The sequence below is a fragment of the Barbus barbus genome (assembly GCF_936440315.1).
Source record: "Barbus barbus genome assembly, chromosome: 20".
Classification (NCBI taxonomy): domain Eukaryota; kingdom Metazoa; phylum Chordata; class Actinopteri; order Cypriniformes; family Cyprinidae; genus Barbus; species Barbus barbus.
The window spans coordinates 27105340-27122472 of NC_136748.1; the positions used below are offsets into that span (position 1 = coordinate 27105340).

At 35.7% G+C, this 17133-nt stretch overlaps 1 protein-coding gene across 2 annotated transcripts in view; it reads right to left on the bottom strand.

Moving 5' to 3' along the window:
* The window catches only part of akap6 (A kinase (PRKA) anchor protein 6), a 117331-nt gene that overhangs the window by 16900 nt on the left and 83298 nt on the right, over positions 1–17133 (bottom strand). For both annotated transcript variants that reach the window (XM_079443082.1, XM_079443083.1), the window contains exons 9-10: positions 9164–9310; positions 3340–3594 (exon numbers count right to left, since the gene is read on the bottom strand). In XM_079443082.1, the coding sequence (XP_079299208.1) occupies positions 3340–3594; positions 9164–9310 (402 nt within the window). The remainder of the gene's footprint in view (positions 1–3339; positions 3595–9163; positions 9311–17133) is intronic.

Genomic DNA, 17133 nt, shown 5'->3' on the forward strand with positions numbered 1-17133 from the left:
CGGAGCTTCTATTTATAGAGATAACACATCTTCAGATTTCCAGCTCAGGATACAACAGGTTCTGTAAGTAAAACAATTGTTAACTAATGACCGAAGTTGGCATGCGGTTCCCGTCATCTCTCCTTTCCCTGACAGGAAATGTCCAACCCTGGGGTTTTAATATCATGAAGGCACACTATTAAAGGGAAGACAGTTATTAATGAAAGAAGTGAAATTGGCAGCCAACCACTCTGAACCGTCTGACCAGAGAAGGTTAAGATACAATAGAGTCTAATTTTAGACGACTCCACCCCCCCTAGCAAGTAAAGAACTTAATGCTTTTTATTCAGGGGAAGATGGACATTTTTATGATGACATTTTAAAGGGTGACCATACCTGTTGCTCATAACGAAGTGTCTCACTATCTCTCCTTTTACACATATTTCAGGCTTTTATTGGCATCAGAGATCTACACTGAACAGACACACATTCCAGCAGCTCCAGCCGTGAGATTTTACACAACACAGAACATGGATAAACTCTTCAACTGCCACAACGGAGTTTCAATTAAACCACAATAATATGGGATCCTAAATTCTCCTAAAGTTTCTAGGGCACTGACCCTTTCTGACATAGTGAACAACTATCACTAGCACACAAATAACATGTCATTGAACAATCGCAGCAGTTGGACAAAAAAATAAAACTTTGCAATGACTAACAGCCCCTTAACTACAGTAAAAAACCATGAGTGTAAATGGTTTAATCCAATATGCTACTATAAAATGACAAATATTCAGAGCCACACTGAAAAATGCAAAAAAAAAAATAAATAAAAAAAAAAATAAATAAATCAACATATACAAAAATGGTTACCATTACTCCGTTTTATGTCTGTCTAGTTTTCACATGCATATGCAGACGTGCAAGTTTTTTCTGCAAATGTAAAGTTCAATAATAATATTAATAATAATAATAATAAATGCTAATAATAGTTGTTGTTGCTGTTGTTGTTGTTAATATTTTTGTATAGATTATTTATATTGATTATTATTAAAATAATACTATTACTATAATTTAAATAATAATAATAGTAGTTAATAGTTTTATGATTTTTATTATTATTGTTGTTGTTAATATTTATATTATTATGTATAGACTATTATAGAGATTATTGTTAAAATACATAAATATTATTTAATTATAACAATCTCTATCAATAATAATTATTAATTTATATACAATAATAATACAAATCTATAAATAATAATGATTTTTTTTGTATAAATTATTGATAGAGATTATTATTACAACACATAAATTAATACTATTCATTTAAATAATAATCCATAAATAATAATAATAATAATTATTATTATTATTATTATTAGTGATGCTAGTTATTATTAGTTATATATTATAATTAATAGAGAGTACTTTTCAAATAAATATTATTTAATTATAATAATCTCTACAAATATTATTATTATTTATAGACAATAACAATCTATATGTATTAATAATAATAATTGTTATTATTAGTAGTAGTAGTAGTAGTAATATAAATATGATGAATAATTATTTATAATAAAACTACATTGTTACTTTTTCTGAACAAAATGTGAGTGATGCAAGGTATGCACACACCTTCCACGATCCAATCAAGTCTCAAACTATAAAATCAAGTTATCACATTATTTCACATTAAATACACTGTTTTACAAAAATATGTCAGATTACAGAAGTAAAACGGGCTGCAAAAGCCATTTGATGCTGTGTTTAAGTTCAGCTGCACTGTGAACGCTGGTGTTTGAGTGCTGTAGAGAGGTGTAGATCTCCACCGCTCTGTGATCACGCCACGTCACACCAGTTAGCCAACTCACGCTTCAAAACAACTAGATACATGTAATCATTCTCCTTTTCCTTCCTAAACACTCATCCCTTTTAGTGCAATGGCAGAGCCCATATAAATCACACTTACCAATATTTTCAATCATCATATTATTTTCTCCAGACTTTCCCTGAGAAATCAATGTGAGCCTTTTTGGCTGTGTGTCATTTGATCAAAAGAGAAAGCCAGCTTTATTTCCCCTCCTGATCATTTAGCCCTGTGTATATTTAAAGCTTTTCCTCACTTATGTTTGTCACTCAGCAGGTGGATGTAATCAGCTCCGCTACCTGTGTTTTGACACGTCTTGATTAATACTCCAAGCTGTTTCTCAGGATTTTAACTCAAATAATTATTTCATATAGATTTTCAGTCAGGGGATTTGATGTGTGCTTTTTGCCCTGTATTTATTAAAGGAGCACGGCTCAAGTGAAGCGGGTTATTTTTAGAGAGCGCTCTGCAGTTTGACTAAGCAGTTTCATTTCTGTGTATATGCTAAACACATTTAGACTACCTGACATGATGCCGTCATGTACTCTAGTTTAAGCGTGTATTATGGTTTAGTGAAAGCTGCACTGAAAATGCAGTTTTTTTTATTTTTAATAATTAGAATTTTAATAAATATTTTTTTATTATAAAAAAAATGTTCATAACACAGAAAACACACACAAAAAAAGAAAATGCAAAGTGTTAGGCACAGTTTATGGCTAATGAACATTAATATATATTGGTACAAAATTTACTAAGACAATTTGGAAAATAAAAAAATATGCTCTTTTTTAAAAAATAAAAACAGACATCAAATCCCCTCTGAAAGTCTGATTATTTGAGTTAAAATCCTGAAAAAATGCTCTACATTTATTATATATTTACTCTATACATATATAGTAAATTTAATAAAAAAAAAAAAAAAATTTCAACTACAAATAAAACTACAATAATGAAAAAAAAAAACAAATAAATTAATCTCTTAACATGGCTGTTTGAATGGACACAGAACAAGCGCAACATTTAATTGGCTGATTCTGAGAATCTCAACATGGCCAAATATCGTCTGGCTGATATATCAGTATAACGCTAGTGATAAGATCTGAAAGCAAGTTGAGAGCCACTGTGCTTTGTGATGTGAGACTGACTTACATTAAATTATAGGCTAGAAAAAAAATATATTAATCACCATATGAACGATGCATGGAAACATGAAAAAACACAGCCGTGCAGGTTTAACCTGGTCTCTTGCTCAAGGGTACAATGGTGATGGATCACCTGTTGCAGAGTTTGAATGTTTAGGTTACAACACTGTCTGAGAACAGTTATCATTTTAGCAATTCCATTCAGTGACACCGTTGGAGCAGTGTCTGTAAACAGTGATCTGAACATGTGGTAAAACAGGCCAACAGTCCATTGCATTTACTAAGATGACAAACTCTAGATAGAAAACTCCAGACAGACACACAGCTCTTCATACTCACCTTGAAGTGCTGCAGCTGTTTGGTGGCCTGCGGGTCGTGCTGTGGGTCATCAGCGTCTTGAGTGCCGCTCTCACATTGTTGTGCTTCTGGTCTGAGATTCAGATTAAAGATGAAGAGCTCGGTTTCTCTCAGCCAGCTCTTTAACTCCTTTATCCGGCTCTCCAGCTGGGTCACCATCCTATTGGTGTCTGGAGACAGAAGTTCACGCTGACTCCGTTGGCCCACACTGGGCTCCACATGCTCCGCCAGGGTTTTCTGATTGGACACAAACAGAGATGTCAAACACAAGAGTCTATAAACACAAACATGGACAGAATATCTCAATTTACCATAGTTTTAGGAACACCAACTGTCATGAAAATGGCATTTTGGTGAAAATAGTGTAGATTTAGACTCATCTACTAGGGATCTTTAAAAAATAAAGTTCTGAGACAGTATACATATAGGAACAGCATGGCATAGCCATGATACAAAAAAAAATCTAATATTAAATATTATTTAAATATAAAATAAAAATATGAAAAGCAATAAAACTAAATAACATGAAAAAAATAATAATAATAAAACAACAAAGCTAAAAAGTAATACAATAAAATGTTAATTAAATATTAAACCATATAAAATAAAAATTTAGAAAACAACAAAACTTAACAACACAAAAAAAACAAACATAACATCAAATATTAATTGAAATAAAACAAAAAACATAAACTAAAATCAAAGCGGGGAGTCCTTAAACTAGTAACAGCTTTTATAGGAATCACAGTCACATTTACATATTCATGACTTTGAGGTCCATTGTTTTTCCTATGGTCTTTTCACAAACAAATTTAAACTATGATAAATATTTATAAATGTGGATCCACAAAACATACAAACACATTAAAGACAAAATGCATTTATACAACGTATGGAACTGCTTTACACGTAGTGATTAACCCCTATTATTTGTGTTTAATTAAGAAGTGAGATGTGGTGATGACTGCCGTTTCTACAAGGCTGCAGCACCCCTGAAGTGTCTGATAACAAGCTGTTTCATCTGATGAGTCTGAAGGGGTTAAAATCTCATCGCACAAAGTGGCATTTCAGAGCAACATTCAAATGTTTGTTGAATAGCAAACAATCAGCCGCAAAAAAACACACCAATGATTTTAGAAATGGGCTCCGCTGAACAATTTTCCCTGACTGACAGCAAGAGAAGCGAGAACCATGCTGAGCTGCAGTCTGCCTGTGTGTGTGTGTGTGTGTGTGTGTGTTTGTGCACCGCTGTTTGTTTGTGTGTATTCCCACCTGTCTGGCAATCGCACTTTTTAGAGACAGGTTGAACCTTGTATACTGAGATGGCAATTGCAAGCACAATACACACCATTATCCAATTAATACACACACTGGCTGCTGTAATTGTCATTTCCTTTATGTGATCCATGTGTTGAGAAGCTGGAATGGAAACAGATGTGTTTATGACGCAGCAATGAAGTGGCTATTTCAGCATGCGGCATCAATTAAGTTCTCAGGGTTTGGATGCACGCATCCGGCCTGAGCTTCTCCCCCATGATCGGCCTTTATTAACACATCTGTGTTCCTCTCCTGTCAGCACAGTGTTAATAGCAAAGAAAATGGAAGGCCAGACTCAGTGACAGGGGACATTTTAGCTTTAATGTGAAAATGGGTTCGTCTGGTCGAAAACAAATGTTGAGGTTTTCTGCTGGGCTGACTGAGGCTAAATCAGATCTCATAGTGATTTTATGAGACATTAGTGTGTGAAAAAGTGCTCAAAACAGAGTGGAATGCTTGTTTTTAGTTTAAAGAGATACACACAGTTCAAGTCAACATGACATTTATTTAAAAAAATCGTTAAAATTGAATAACCTTCCCCAGCTCTACTACTACTACGACTTTTCTTTTAGGCTGACAGCACCAATCCCTCTTTTTAACCCCTCGAACTACCCTTCATACAGAGACACTTTTTACCATTCAATCAGTTCCTGAAGGATAAAACGGCATCCTAAGGTTTAAAAATGTAGGCCCTTTAAAAAAAAAAAAGAAATTAACGCTTTTATTTAGTAAGAATTTATTAAATAATTTAATAGTGAAAATAAAGACATTTATAATGTTCAAATGCTTTTCTTTTGAAATTTCTTTTTATGAAAAAAATTCCCGAAAACAACATACCATGGATGCTACAAAAATATTGAGCCGCACAAACATTTTTCAACATTAATATTAAGAAACGTTTGTTGAGCAGTAAATCAGAATATTACAATGATTTCTGTCATGTGTCATGTGACACTGAAGACTGGAGTAATGATGCTGAAAATTAAGTTTTGCGTGACAAATAAATTACATTTTAAAACATTAAAATAGAAAACAGTTCTTTAAAATTGTAATAATATTTCACAGTGTTACTGTTTTACTGTATTTTTGATCAAATAATGCAGCCTTGGCACAAGAGACTTCTTTTCAAAAACATTAAAAACATTTTTTACTTGAAAATACATCATATTTTAGATTTTGTTTGCACATGCAGTTTCATGTTGCCAGTTGAGGCAATATTATAATGCATTTCAATAGGTGATGTAATGAAAAATAGGATTTTTTCATTTGTATTTAAATTGCATATTGAATTACTTCAGCAGACAAAGGAAACAAATGTAATATTTAGGAAACAATTAAAAAAAGATGGATTATGCAGACATATTCTATGATGATTACAAAAAATATATATATATATTATGGGGAAAAATATCTATTTGGATATAACTACCCATATTTACATATTAAGACCCATTTTGTATTCAGTAACTTACCTGCCCTAATAAGTCACATCATAATAAGAATTGCAATTTAAGTAAAAGTCATATAAAGTAAAATAAACAATCTATATAATTCTGTTTAATTAAAAGAAAATGTCAAAGAAAAGTGCTACAAAAGTTTGCAAAAGTCCAGTTTCATGGACAGAGAGCAGAATCTCTCTATTGCCGCTGTTCATCCCTCTCTCTTTCTTTCTCTCTCTCTCTCCTTTTATTTCTCTGTCCTTTCCGCTCATCTGAATACAGATGATTTGACGGGCATCAGTGGAATCCAGATCCAGCCATTGTTTTCTCTGAGTAACAAATGTCTCGGTGGGAGGTGAAGTCAATGCCCTTGGAGGGTCACGCGGCAAACAAAACAGGAATTTATTGCCACTTTATTTTGTTCGGGAACAGTTTGCAATCATAAATTCTTCATAAGCAGAATACTTCAGAGAATGATCTGTCTTCATAAATATATACGACAGGGGACATCAATTTCATTTAATTCACAATTTGTGTCAGCACAGCAGATGCCAATGGCTGACTTGATAGGCTTGTTTAATATGCAATTGAGACGGCATAATGCGCGGTGCAGGGAGCAGCGGCGCTCAGATTGAACTCTCCGCACTGCTGACGCTTTATTCCTGTCGCACACGCCCTAACGAGACGCCACTCAACGCCAGGACGCGTCGCGCACGCTCACGCCAGTCAGAACGTTTGCCGTCGCTGAATCTTCTGGATAATTCTAATTAATGCCTGATTGCGACAGGGAGGGAAGATGCGAGTAGTTTAACACTTTGAAACTCTCCGAAAAAATTCATGTTTCAGATCAAAGGCTGTTATGCTAATCTTGAGGAGCATTGCAGATGCATATCCATGTGGGTGTATGTGTTTACTCTTTATTAGTGAAGATAAATTATTTAGCATCATAGCACTGTGAAGAGCTGTGGAGCTTCACCTTTAGAAAATTGTGAAACTTGTGATTATTATCTATAAAAGTAGATTTTGATGAAGAAGCCGGTCATTTATGATCATCAGCTGGTCTAAGATGGTTTAGGAGGTTGATCAGTTTTACTATGAATCAATTAGAGCTCACAGTGTGAAGATTTTAGGAAAGTTTTTGAAATAAATAGCTGACACTCCCCAAGGCTGCATTTATTTGATTATTTGTGACCCTGGACCACAAAACCAGTCATAAGGGTTGTTTTCCATTGATGTATGTTTTGTTATGATCGGACAATATTTGGCCGAGACACAACTATTTGAAAATCTGGAATCTGAGGGTGCAAAAAAATCTAAATATTGAGAAAATCATCTTTAAAGTTGTCCAAATGAAGCTCTTAGCAATGCATATTACTAATCAAAAATTAAGTTTTGATATATTTACAGTAGGAAATTTACAAAATATCTTCATGGAACATGATCTTTACTTAATATCCTAATGATTTTTGGCATAAAAGAAAAATCAATAATTTTGACCCATACAATGTATTGTTGGATATTGCTACAAATATACCCCAGCGACTTAAGATTGGTTTTGTGCTCCAGGGTCACATTTGATTAGTAAAAACTGTAATACTGTGAAATATTATTACAATTTAAAATAACTCTTTTCTATTTTAATATATTTGAAATATAATTTATTTTTGTGATGGTAAAGCTGAATTTCAGCATTATTACTTCAGTCTTCAGTGTCACATGATCCTTCAGAAATTATTTTAATATGCCAATTTGCTTCTCAAAAAATACTTCTTATTGATATCAAACAGTTGTGTTACTTAATATCTTTGTGAAAACCATGATTAGTTTGTTTTTCAGAATTCTTTGATGAGCAGAAAGTTCAAGAGAACAGCATTTATTTTAAATAGAAATCATTTATTGACATTATAAATGTCATAAATCTAATGTGTCCTTGCTGAATAAAATAATAGTTTCCTTAAAAAATATTTATGACCCCCCCAATCTCTTCAAAATTTGTAACTACAACAAAGATTATTGGAGAAATTACTAATACGGGGAAGTCGTGGCCTAATGGTTAGAGAGTCGGACTCGTATCCAAAGGTTGCGGGTTCGAGTCTCGGGCCGGCAGGGATTACTGGTAGGTGGGGGGAGTGAATGTCCAGCGCTCTCTCCACCCTCAATACCACGACTGAGGTGCCCTTGAGCAAGGCACCGAACCCCCAACTGCTCCCCGGGCGCTGCAGCATAAAATGGCTGCCCACTGCTCCGGGTGTGTGTTCACGGTGTGTGTGTGTGTTCACTGCTGTGTGTGTGTGTGTGTGTGTGTGTGTGCACGTTGGATGGGTTAAATGCAGAACACGAATTCCGAGTATGGGTCACCATACTTGGCAGTATGTCACTTCACTTTCAACTTCAAAATTTCATTTAATTAAATGTTACTTAAAGTTTCTTTGTAATCGTTTCTGAAATGTACTATCGATATCTTAGCGAAAATAGTTTTTGACCAAATAAATTTTTTTCAGTTTATGAATGCAAGTCGCTTTGCATAAACGTGCTAAATGAGCTGCGTCTTATCCAGCAAGGAAGTAGTTTATACAAGTAAATGGCCTAAAAATAGAAGAAACGTTACCATAACAAAGCAGAAACATTGCAGAGAGAAATGTTGATGGTAGTTCAAAAGAGCACTAAAAACAGTAACTTTGACATATATCAATTTGAAGTAAAGCTTTCAAACAAAAGGGGTTTAAGATGCATTTACGTAGCATTTTTATTCTGACAATGCCTTCCCAACTTTTTCTTGCATTCTCAGCATCTCTTTCTCCTCCAAATCTTCCCAACCCGCCCGTTTCCTCTCATCTCAGTGGGGAGCTCTGGATCAAGGAGAGATCAGTCTCAAGGTGTGACACTCACCTGTGTCAGAGCAGCGCTGACTTTGAGAACAGACTGTTCAGGAAGCACGTTCTTTCCACAAAGGGAACCCTGACTGATGTGATGCTCTGTGCTTTTAATAACTCCTTTGCTGCGTTCGAAAAAGCATGTTCATATAGCAGGCTGAACAGAGAGAGACCAACCTCGAGTTGATCCCATTTGCTCCGGAGGTCCGTCAGCCGCTGGTCAAAGTCAGCAGGAAGTTCAGTGCCGCTCCTCTTCAGAGATTCAGACCAGCCCAGAAGCTGCATCTTCTTAGGAAGCCACATGGACATCTCCACACTGTTCCCCTGTAGAAGCACATACAACAGTCATAGGGTGAGAAAAGCACACGTGTCAGTCTTAGGATAGGCTTTTGCTCTTTTATTAAAGCGAAAATAAAGCGAGGACATGAGACACATATGTAAAGTGTCTTCTCCGCCCTTTGAATAGTTGGGCTTAATTATGAACAATTAAAGCACAACAACCCTTTAGAGAAGATCTACATATTTGATACACGCTTGTTCATAAGTTAGGGGTTGGTAAGATTTTTTCTTTTAATGTCTCTTAAGCTCACCACGGCTGCATTTATTTGATCAAAAATACTGTAGAATATCAGAGACTGACTAATCAGACTAATTTAAGATGCATCAGAACATTGAAACCTGAGGAGCTGGAATCCCACAGAGAGGCCCCAAGGAAACCGTAAAAACCCCAGGATGCCGTAAATCAGATTCCTAGCTCCAACTAGTCTGAAGCAAGCAAACTAACCAGCAAGCCTCTTTCACAGAACAGCTTACAACCTTGAGACAAAAGAACACATTGATAATTCTAGTTCAGGAAGGAGACTGTCAAATTTGTTGCAAGTAATCAAGACCGATGGTCACATGTAAACCTGTGATAGAAAATCACGAGCTACAGACTCTCTTGGACCCCATATAAGACAAAGACTTGAATTCCTTAGGAGACCTTTTAACCTCTCTCTGGTCGTCACAGAACATGCCTCTTATTATCCATAGAACTACACACTAGAGGCAATCTGTTCATATGCACTAAAAATCATCTTAAAAGGACCTATGAGTTATTTCTCTGCATAGAAATAACCTATATTATGTTTGTAACCTACACATTAGATTATCGTTTTTTAATCAAATATTATGTATGGTTTTTTAAATCACTATTGAATAGCTGAAGGATTCAGATGCGTGTTTGGTATGTATGAGTGTGAAAAATCATGCTTTAAATGTTTCTTCCAATCAATTCTTTGTCAAATGCATCATAGTCTTGTTATAGAAATCATGTCCAAAAGCATACTTTGCAAGAAATTGTAAAATTTGGACCATGTGACTGATAACATGCTGATTTATGATGGAAGGAACACCCCTAGCTAAGATAATAGCCTATCTAATTGGTCAAGACACCAGAGGAGATGTGTCCAGAAGCCAAGTTTAAAAACTCAGGACACCATCAAACTCTCTCTTCTTCTTAAAAATGCTCTCTTGGTCCTCTTCTCTTCTCTCTCCTTTTTGCTTCTCTTTTGCCACCGCGTTTTGACGCTGCTCTTTGAGCATGCTCTGGCCCACGTGCCAGCTGCTACCACAATGAGAAGAAAACCAACCTAGTCTCGTTACATCCTTTTATTCTTTTACTTTCTTTTCTTTTCCGTTGTGAGTTTCGTGTACTCAGTTAAGTTTTGCCGCCACGCCTCGTCTCCGAGTTCAACTGGAGTCTGTGGCCGCCTCAAAACTTTTACCAGCCACAACTCCGTCGGCTTCCCAAGACGTCACTTCAATAACTACTGAACTCTCAACCAATCAGACACTTCGGGAACCCCTTTCCTGCAACGACGACGACAAAAGGGATTCCCTTAGCAAAGCAAGCAAGTACCTCCAGATTCTAACTGAATCGATGCAGTTAATATAAATTTTAGCCTCATTGAGAAACTCAAAGCGAGGGTTAAATAAGTGATTGATGGTTGTTCAGGTAACACTGATTCTGTTCAAATCCCTATAAAATCATAAATGATTCCCTTTCAGCTAAATTAAACTATTTCTTTAAATTACATATTAATATTACGTTACAATACAGTAATATGAAATACTATTACAGTTTAAAATATCACTTTTCTATATTCATTTATCTTACATTGAAATTCATTCCTGTGATGCAAAGCTAATTTTCAGCATCATTACTCCAGTCTTCAGTGTCACATGATGCTTCAGGAATCATTCTAATTTCATAAACATTTCTCATTATTATCAATGTTGGAAACAGTGATACATTTTAGTTTTTTTCCAGGATTCTTAGATGAACAGAAAGTTTAAAGGAACAGAAAATAGAAATCTTTTGTAACATTAGAAATGCCTTTACTGTCACTTTTGATCAATTTAATGCATCCATACTGAATAAAAGTATTAATTAGCACTTTTAAGCATTAATTGTACAGCAGTGTACTGTATATCAATAAATCTTAATCCAATTTACTGGAATGTATGATTTTTATAATTTCTCTTATCAAAAATACCCTCCTTCATTTTACAGTAAACATTTGAATTAAGCATTTAAATGAAAAGTAAACAAATGGAAAGCATTTTCTATTTTCTATCTAAAACTATTGAATAAATATTTCAAATATAGGTTAACAACTCCCAATTGTGTAAAATATGGGTCCAGTACAAGTGTCTTCCTGTCGACTTTTTTTATTTGAACATTTAGGTGAAAAGTAAGTAAATGTTTTATATATTAAATTAAACAAGGAATATCAATAGTATCCAGAACTCACACAAATCAAATCCTAAGATTTTGTACTTCAATTTCTTTTGTTCTAAATCCTTTATATGTGTTCCCACAGACTTGCGATTTCTCATTTGTCACCTCAGGAGGATAGTGGGCATGTATGATAGCAATTTTCACCACTTCATCTCACGTCTAACGGGATACTGACTGTATTAGGTCACTCCGACACTAGTTGAGCAGAATTGTGACATTTCTGTTTGAAAGCTGGACTAACATACAGTAAAAGATGAAAGTGATGCTATTCGACACCTTTTTTCAGTTAATTTCTCTCTTCCTCCCTTCCTCTCTCTCTCTCTGTCTCTGTCTCTCCCCCCATTTCATTTTCTGCATCAATAGCTACTTGATTCTAGTTTTCGGTTGTCATTTATCATTATGGCGGATGTGCATTTAAATATTTAAATGTGCTGTTTTTCCCCCCATTCCTCGCTGTCATCCGGCCAGCGTTCATTTTTCACTGTCGTTTGTTTTGATGGAGATGGTATCAAACATCCTTTTAAATCATTCATCCCTTTCAGTTTTTAATAGTGGCCGCCAAACTAAAGACGCTCCTCTTTAAAGTAAAGGCGATTACACAATTTGTTTGTTGACAGCAAATATTGATTTTAAGTCCTCTCGTTGGTTTCAGAAATGGCAGGTTATTGATGGAGAACGCAGACGGAGGGAAAGATAGCCTGAGTAATTAGAATACCGGAGCGATGAGAAGCTGAAGCATCATGCTAACCTTAGCTACGTGCATGGCTGACTTTTGGCCCTTGAGTCACTTTCACCGTTGCAACCTAGATAGGGTGATTTGCATACTTAACCCAAGGAGCTCGGGCTCGAAAACTTTATAGTCAACTGTGTAATTGACGGTGAAGAAAAACATATTCCAGGGCCAAAGGATGCCACCGAGGTGGAGGTGTGACAGAAATACATGATTCTGGCATTACTCCGTTAACCCTGATGAGCAAAAACTGATGAAAGTTTGTTTTTAAAAGCAGGTTATCAGTGTATAACAAGACACACTCGCACACACTTAAACTTCATTATAGTAGAGAAGATAAACTACATTTTTGAAATCAAACCAAAACAAGCCATCCACATCTATGTCTAATTACATTTTGTCCTTTTGGTTTATTTTATTTATCAATTAAAAAAAACACACTTTATTTTAAGGTCCAATTCTTGCCATTAACAAACCATTAATTACAAATTTAGCCTCATTAAACTCCTAATTTGCTGCTTATTAATCTTTAGTAAGATAGCTGTTAAGTTTATGTATTGGGTAGGATTGCGGATGTAGAATATGCTCATGGAGAATATGTGCTTTATAAGCACTAATAAACATCCAATATGTTAATAACAGGCATGCTAATAAGCAACTAATAGTGAGATACACAGTGAAACTGACAAAAATTTTGTTAATGACAAATGTGAATATGACTTATTAACTAAATGAAAGGCCTCTAGTGTTAATTTTTAAAGTCTTTTTTTGTTTTTATTCGTTTCTGTCTTTTGAAAAATGTATTACAATAACTACATTATTCTGAAGAAAACGATCAAATCATAGCAAACATACAATCCACTTAAAGGTTTATAAACATCATGGTAACTACATATTCCGTCCATATTTTGACATTAAATTTATATATTATACACACATACATATACAAAATATTACTAGCAATATCGTACAGATTCAAATTAAAAGTAAAATTGGCTAAAATCATGTGAATATGACTTACTGATTAAATTAAAAGCCCCGTGTTAATTTTTTTTTTATTTTTTTATTTTATTTTAGTCATAGTTTTATCTTTGGCCAAAATATCTTTAAAATTGTGTAAATAGTATTTTCTCATTTTAATCTACAAAAATAACAAAAAGTACAAATATACACCAAATATTCAATTTTTTTCCAAATGAATTAAAACACATCTCAACATTAAACAAAAACTTGTGAAAATTGTCCTGAACCCATTTCATCATCCACCACATGAAAATCTTTGATTATTTAAAAGAAGAAAAAAAAAGTATGTCTCTCCTCAACAAGTTGTATACTTTGAGTAATGAGCAGAAGTCAAATATTTACAGTTAGGGACATCACTAGTCCTAAGCATTAGTACAACATCAATTGTACTATCGAGCTCGATATCCCATGATTTCATTTAACAGTAAGGCACTGCAATAGTGAGCAAAGATGGCAACAAAATAGACAAAATATCAACAAGCCCTTGTAAGTTTAATTTATTTCACATATTAATGAACGTGAGTCTGGAAATGTCAGCAAAAATGCAGTCACACATGAACACACTTAATGCGGTTTCGCAGATTCATCTTATCCATTAAATTAAAAGTTTGTTCAGGCTCCGTAACTTGTTGAGACAACAGAAGTGAGACTCCATAAACTGAGGCAGAGACGGGGCGTATTCAAATCATTTTATGCTAACGTTCACACGTCAGAAGCCAGGCGGCGGCAAAAATGAGAATTCACAGGACACCCGCGGCCTCCCGATGAGCCTTCATCTCGATGACGGATTCTGCACTGTCCCTAAATCAAAAAGGAAGTAATAACATCTTTCTTTTGCCCTGAAATGAATTGAAGGGGCGAGAAAAAAAAAAAAAAAAGCCCATTCTGGGCTTCTGCGATTATCCGCCGAAGCTGCCGTATTAGATGTTTAGCACGAAGGAAAGGGAATCCATTTGAGAAAAAACTGAATATGCATCAGCCACATGAAAACCTACACTGGGAGCTGATGAGTTACAAATTGACTCAGAGGTACAAAATATGGAATTTGATATGCTTTCGTGATACAGAGCTGAATGAAGCTGGGAAAACTGATAATTACTTAATCAGTTTGAGGCCTTTTCATATCTTGCCAGCATCCTTGATGTTTGTAATTCGCTCTAGACGGCTGCTCGGGGAGGGAGGCGCAGAGGAAGCAGTGGAGAGGGGAGGAAGACCGTGCAGAAGAGGCCCATTGATGGAAACCCAGCGCAGCTGAGAAGCGCCAGCCAAGCTCTCAAAGACGTGTGAGCGCCAGGCTTGAAAGACCAGGAAGTAAAAAGCTACATATTTACTTTAAAAGGAGGAGAAGACGCGCAGCCTCCATTTGGATGCGATTCCTTACTGTTTATGCAAAATAGACGCTGCTTTTCCTCCGTCGTGAAAAATCACTTTGCGCCGAAAAAAGAAGGGGGGGGGGGGGGTCTGTTCAAACCGGCCGGGAACAAAAGTCCTTGAAACACTGTTAATTGTCACCATGGCGACTAGAAGAATAAGCCATTTTACAGCTGGTATAGAAGGCTCGTATTGAGTCAAGCGTTTTTATTTTTTTCCACCCGGCTCTCTTCTCTCTGGTTAAGAACAAGGTGGGCAGTCACGATGGGGTCAGCGAGGGACCCAGGAGAGTTTCCACCAGCCTTTCCAGACCTCGGCTGGCAGGAGGTTCCTTCACCAAATGCACTTCACATTGTCAAAATGCATTGAGTGGCAACAAATTGCACAGACAATGCTATCGTTCACGACGACAAGAAAAGGTTGAGCATTAGAAAAAAAAAAGTTAGTTACAATACCGCATAGACGTCAGCCCGTGGGACTCCCATTCTCAACGACATAATAGCATGCAATCTACAAAACAATATGGAGCATAAAACCACTCAGAATATTCGCTCTCACCTCCCCTTCTAGCTAAAGACGATGCATTACGCAGGTTTCTAAAGTGGTAATGAGGGATTCAAAGAATCCAATGAACAAAGAAAAGCCTGGTCAGTCCAACTGATGGTGTACAAATGGTAAGACTGAGCAGCCAGGCCTTAAGCCCTGAAGATTTATACAGAAAGAGTTCTGAACAGGCCTTTATGGACTCTCCTGATTGTGTGATTATGTTTTGTTTGGATGAATCTCACAAAGAAAATACCAGGTCGTAATTCAGGTCCATATTTCATCCTATATATTAGAAAATATTTAAATCTATTAATACATGCTTAAAATTATTATCTACAACATTATTTTATAATTATATTGCATTACATATTTTATATATTGATATATATTTACACACACACACAGAGATAGATAGATAGATAGATAGATAGATAGATAGATAGATAGATAGATAGATAGATAGATAGATAGATAGATAGATAGATAGATAGATAGATAGATAGATAGATAGATAGATGATAGATAGATAGATAGAAATTAATTCAATTAAAAAAATATTTCAATCTTAAATTGAACAAAAATACTCCATTTATTTATATATTATATATATCTTCTATTTGATTTTACAGAGAAAAATGACCCCAAGGTTTCTTTCATCTTCACACACTACTTTTGATTCCTAACGTCAAACGTGCGGTCATCGCTGTTTCTCTACCTCCGATCTGCTGGTAGTTCATGGTTTAGATGTGTTGTTCTTTTTCAGCCTCCCCTTTTGTCCCCTCACAAGGATTGGTAGTGACCCCCATAGGAAGCCCATGCCTAATGCCATTGAATGGCGAACAAAGGCACTATTTATCCGGGGCCCGGGGTCTGGAGCTCAGCTGTGAGTTCGGGAGGAGGGGTTCTCATGGAAAGATACTCACACCCCTCTCTACTCTGAGCGTGGCATTTTTCTTCTCTAGACAAACATAGGAAACAATGCAATCAGCCAAGAACTCTGGGCTTTAAGAGCCGAGAGAGGCCTAAGATCTGTTCAGCTCTGCTCAGCCTGGCTGTAATCTAAAGTGATGGTGCCAGAATTCATAGAGCTACTGCTGCTCACAGCACAGGAAACTTACTGCTCAGAGGTGCCCTTTCAGAGCTCTAGGGACTTAAAGGGTAAGATCGCCCAAAAATCAAAGGCCTGTCATCATTCCTTCATACTCAAACCTATTCGAAAGGGAGATATTTAGCAGAATGTCCAAGCCACTGTTTTCCATGCAATGAAAGTGGAATATTTTGAGTCCCGAGATGCCAAAAAAGATCGAATAAGCACCATCAAAAGTCTGTTTGACTATGCATTCTCTATATTTCACATCTTATAAAACCAAATGGAACGTTTATGCTAAAACAGACATTGACTGATAATCTTCCCTTTTTAAGGTTTTTATGGTGGGGTTTGTTTTTTTGTCCTTTTGAGTCTGCAAGTACAATTACTGCTGACTTTCAATGTATGGAAAACTCTCATATAAGGGAAAAATCATTTGGGTTTGGAAACATCACAAGGGTCAGTAAATTATAAACAATTCAACAATACTGACGGAGTGACCTTTGGATGAAGTGATGTTTCTTTTAGGGATAAATGAATATTCAGTTATCATTTTCTTACCCTCGTGTCCTTCCAAACCCGTATGACTTTTCTTATTCAGTGGAAAA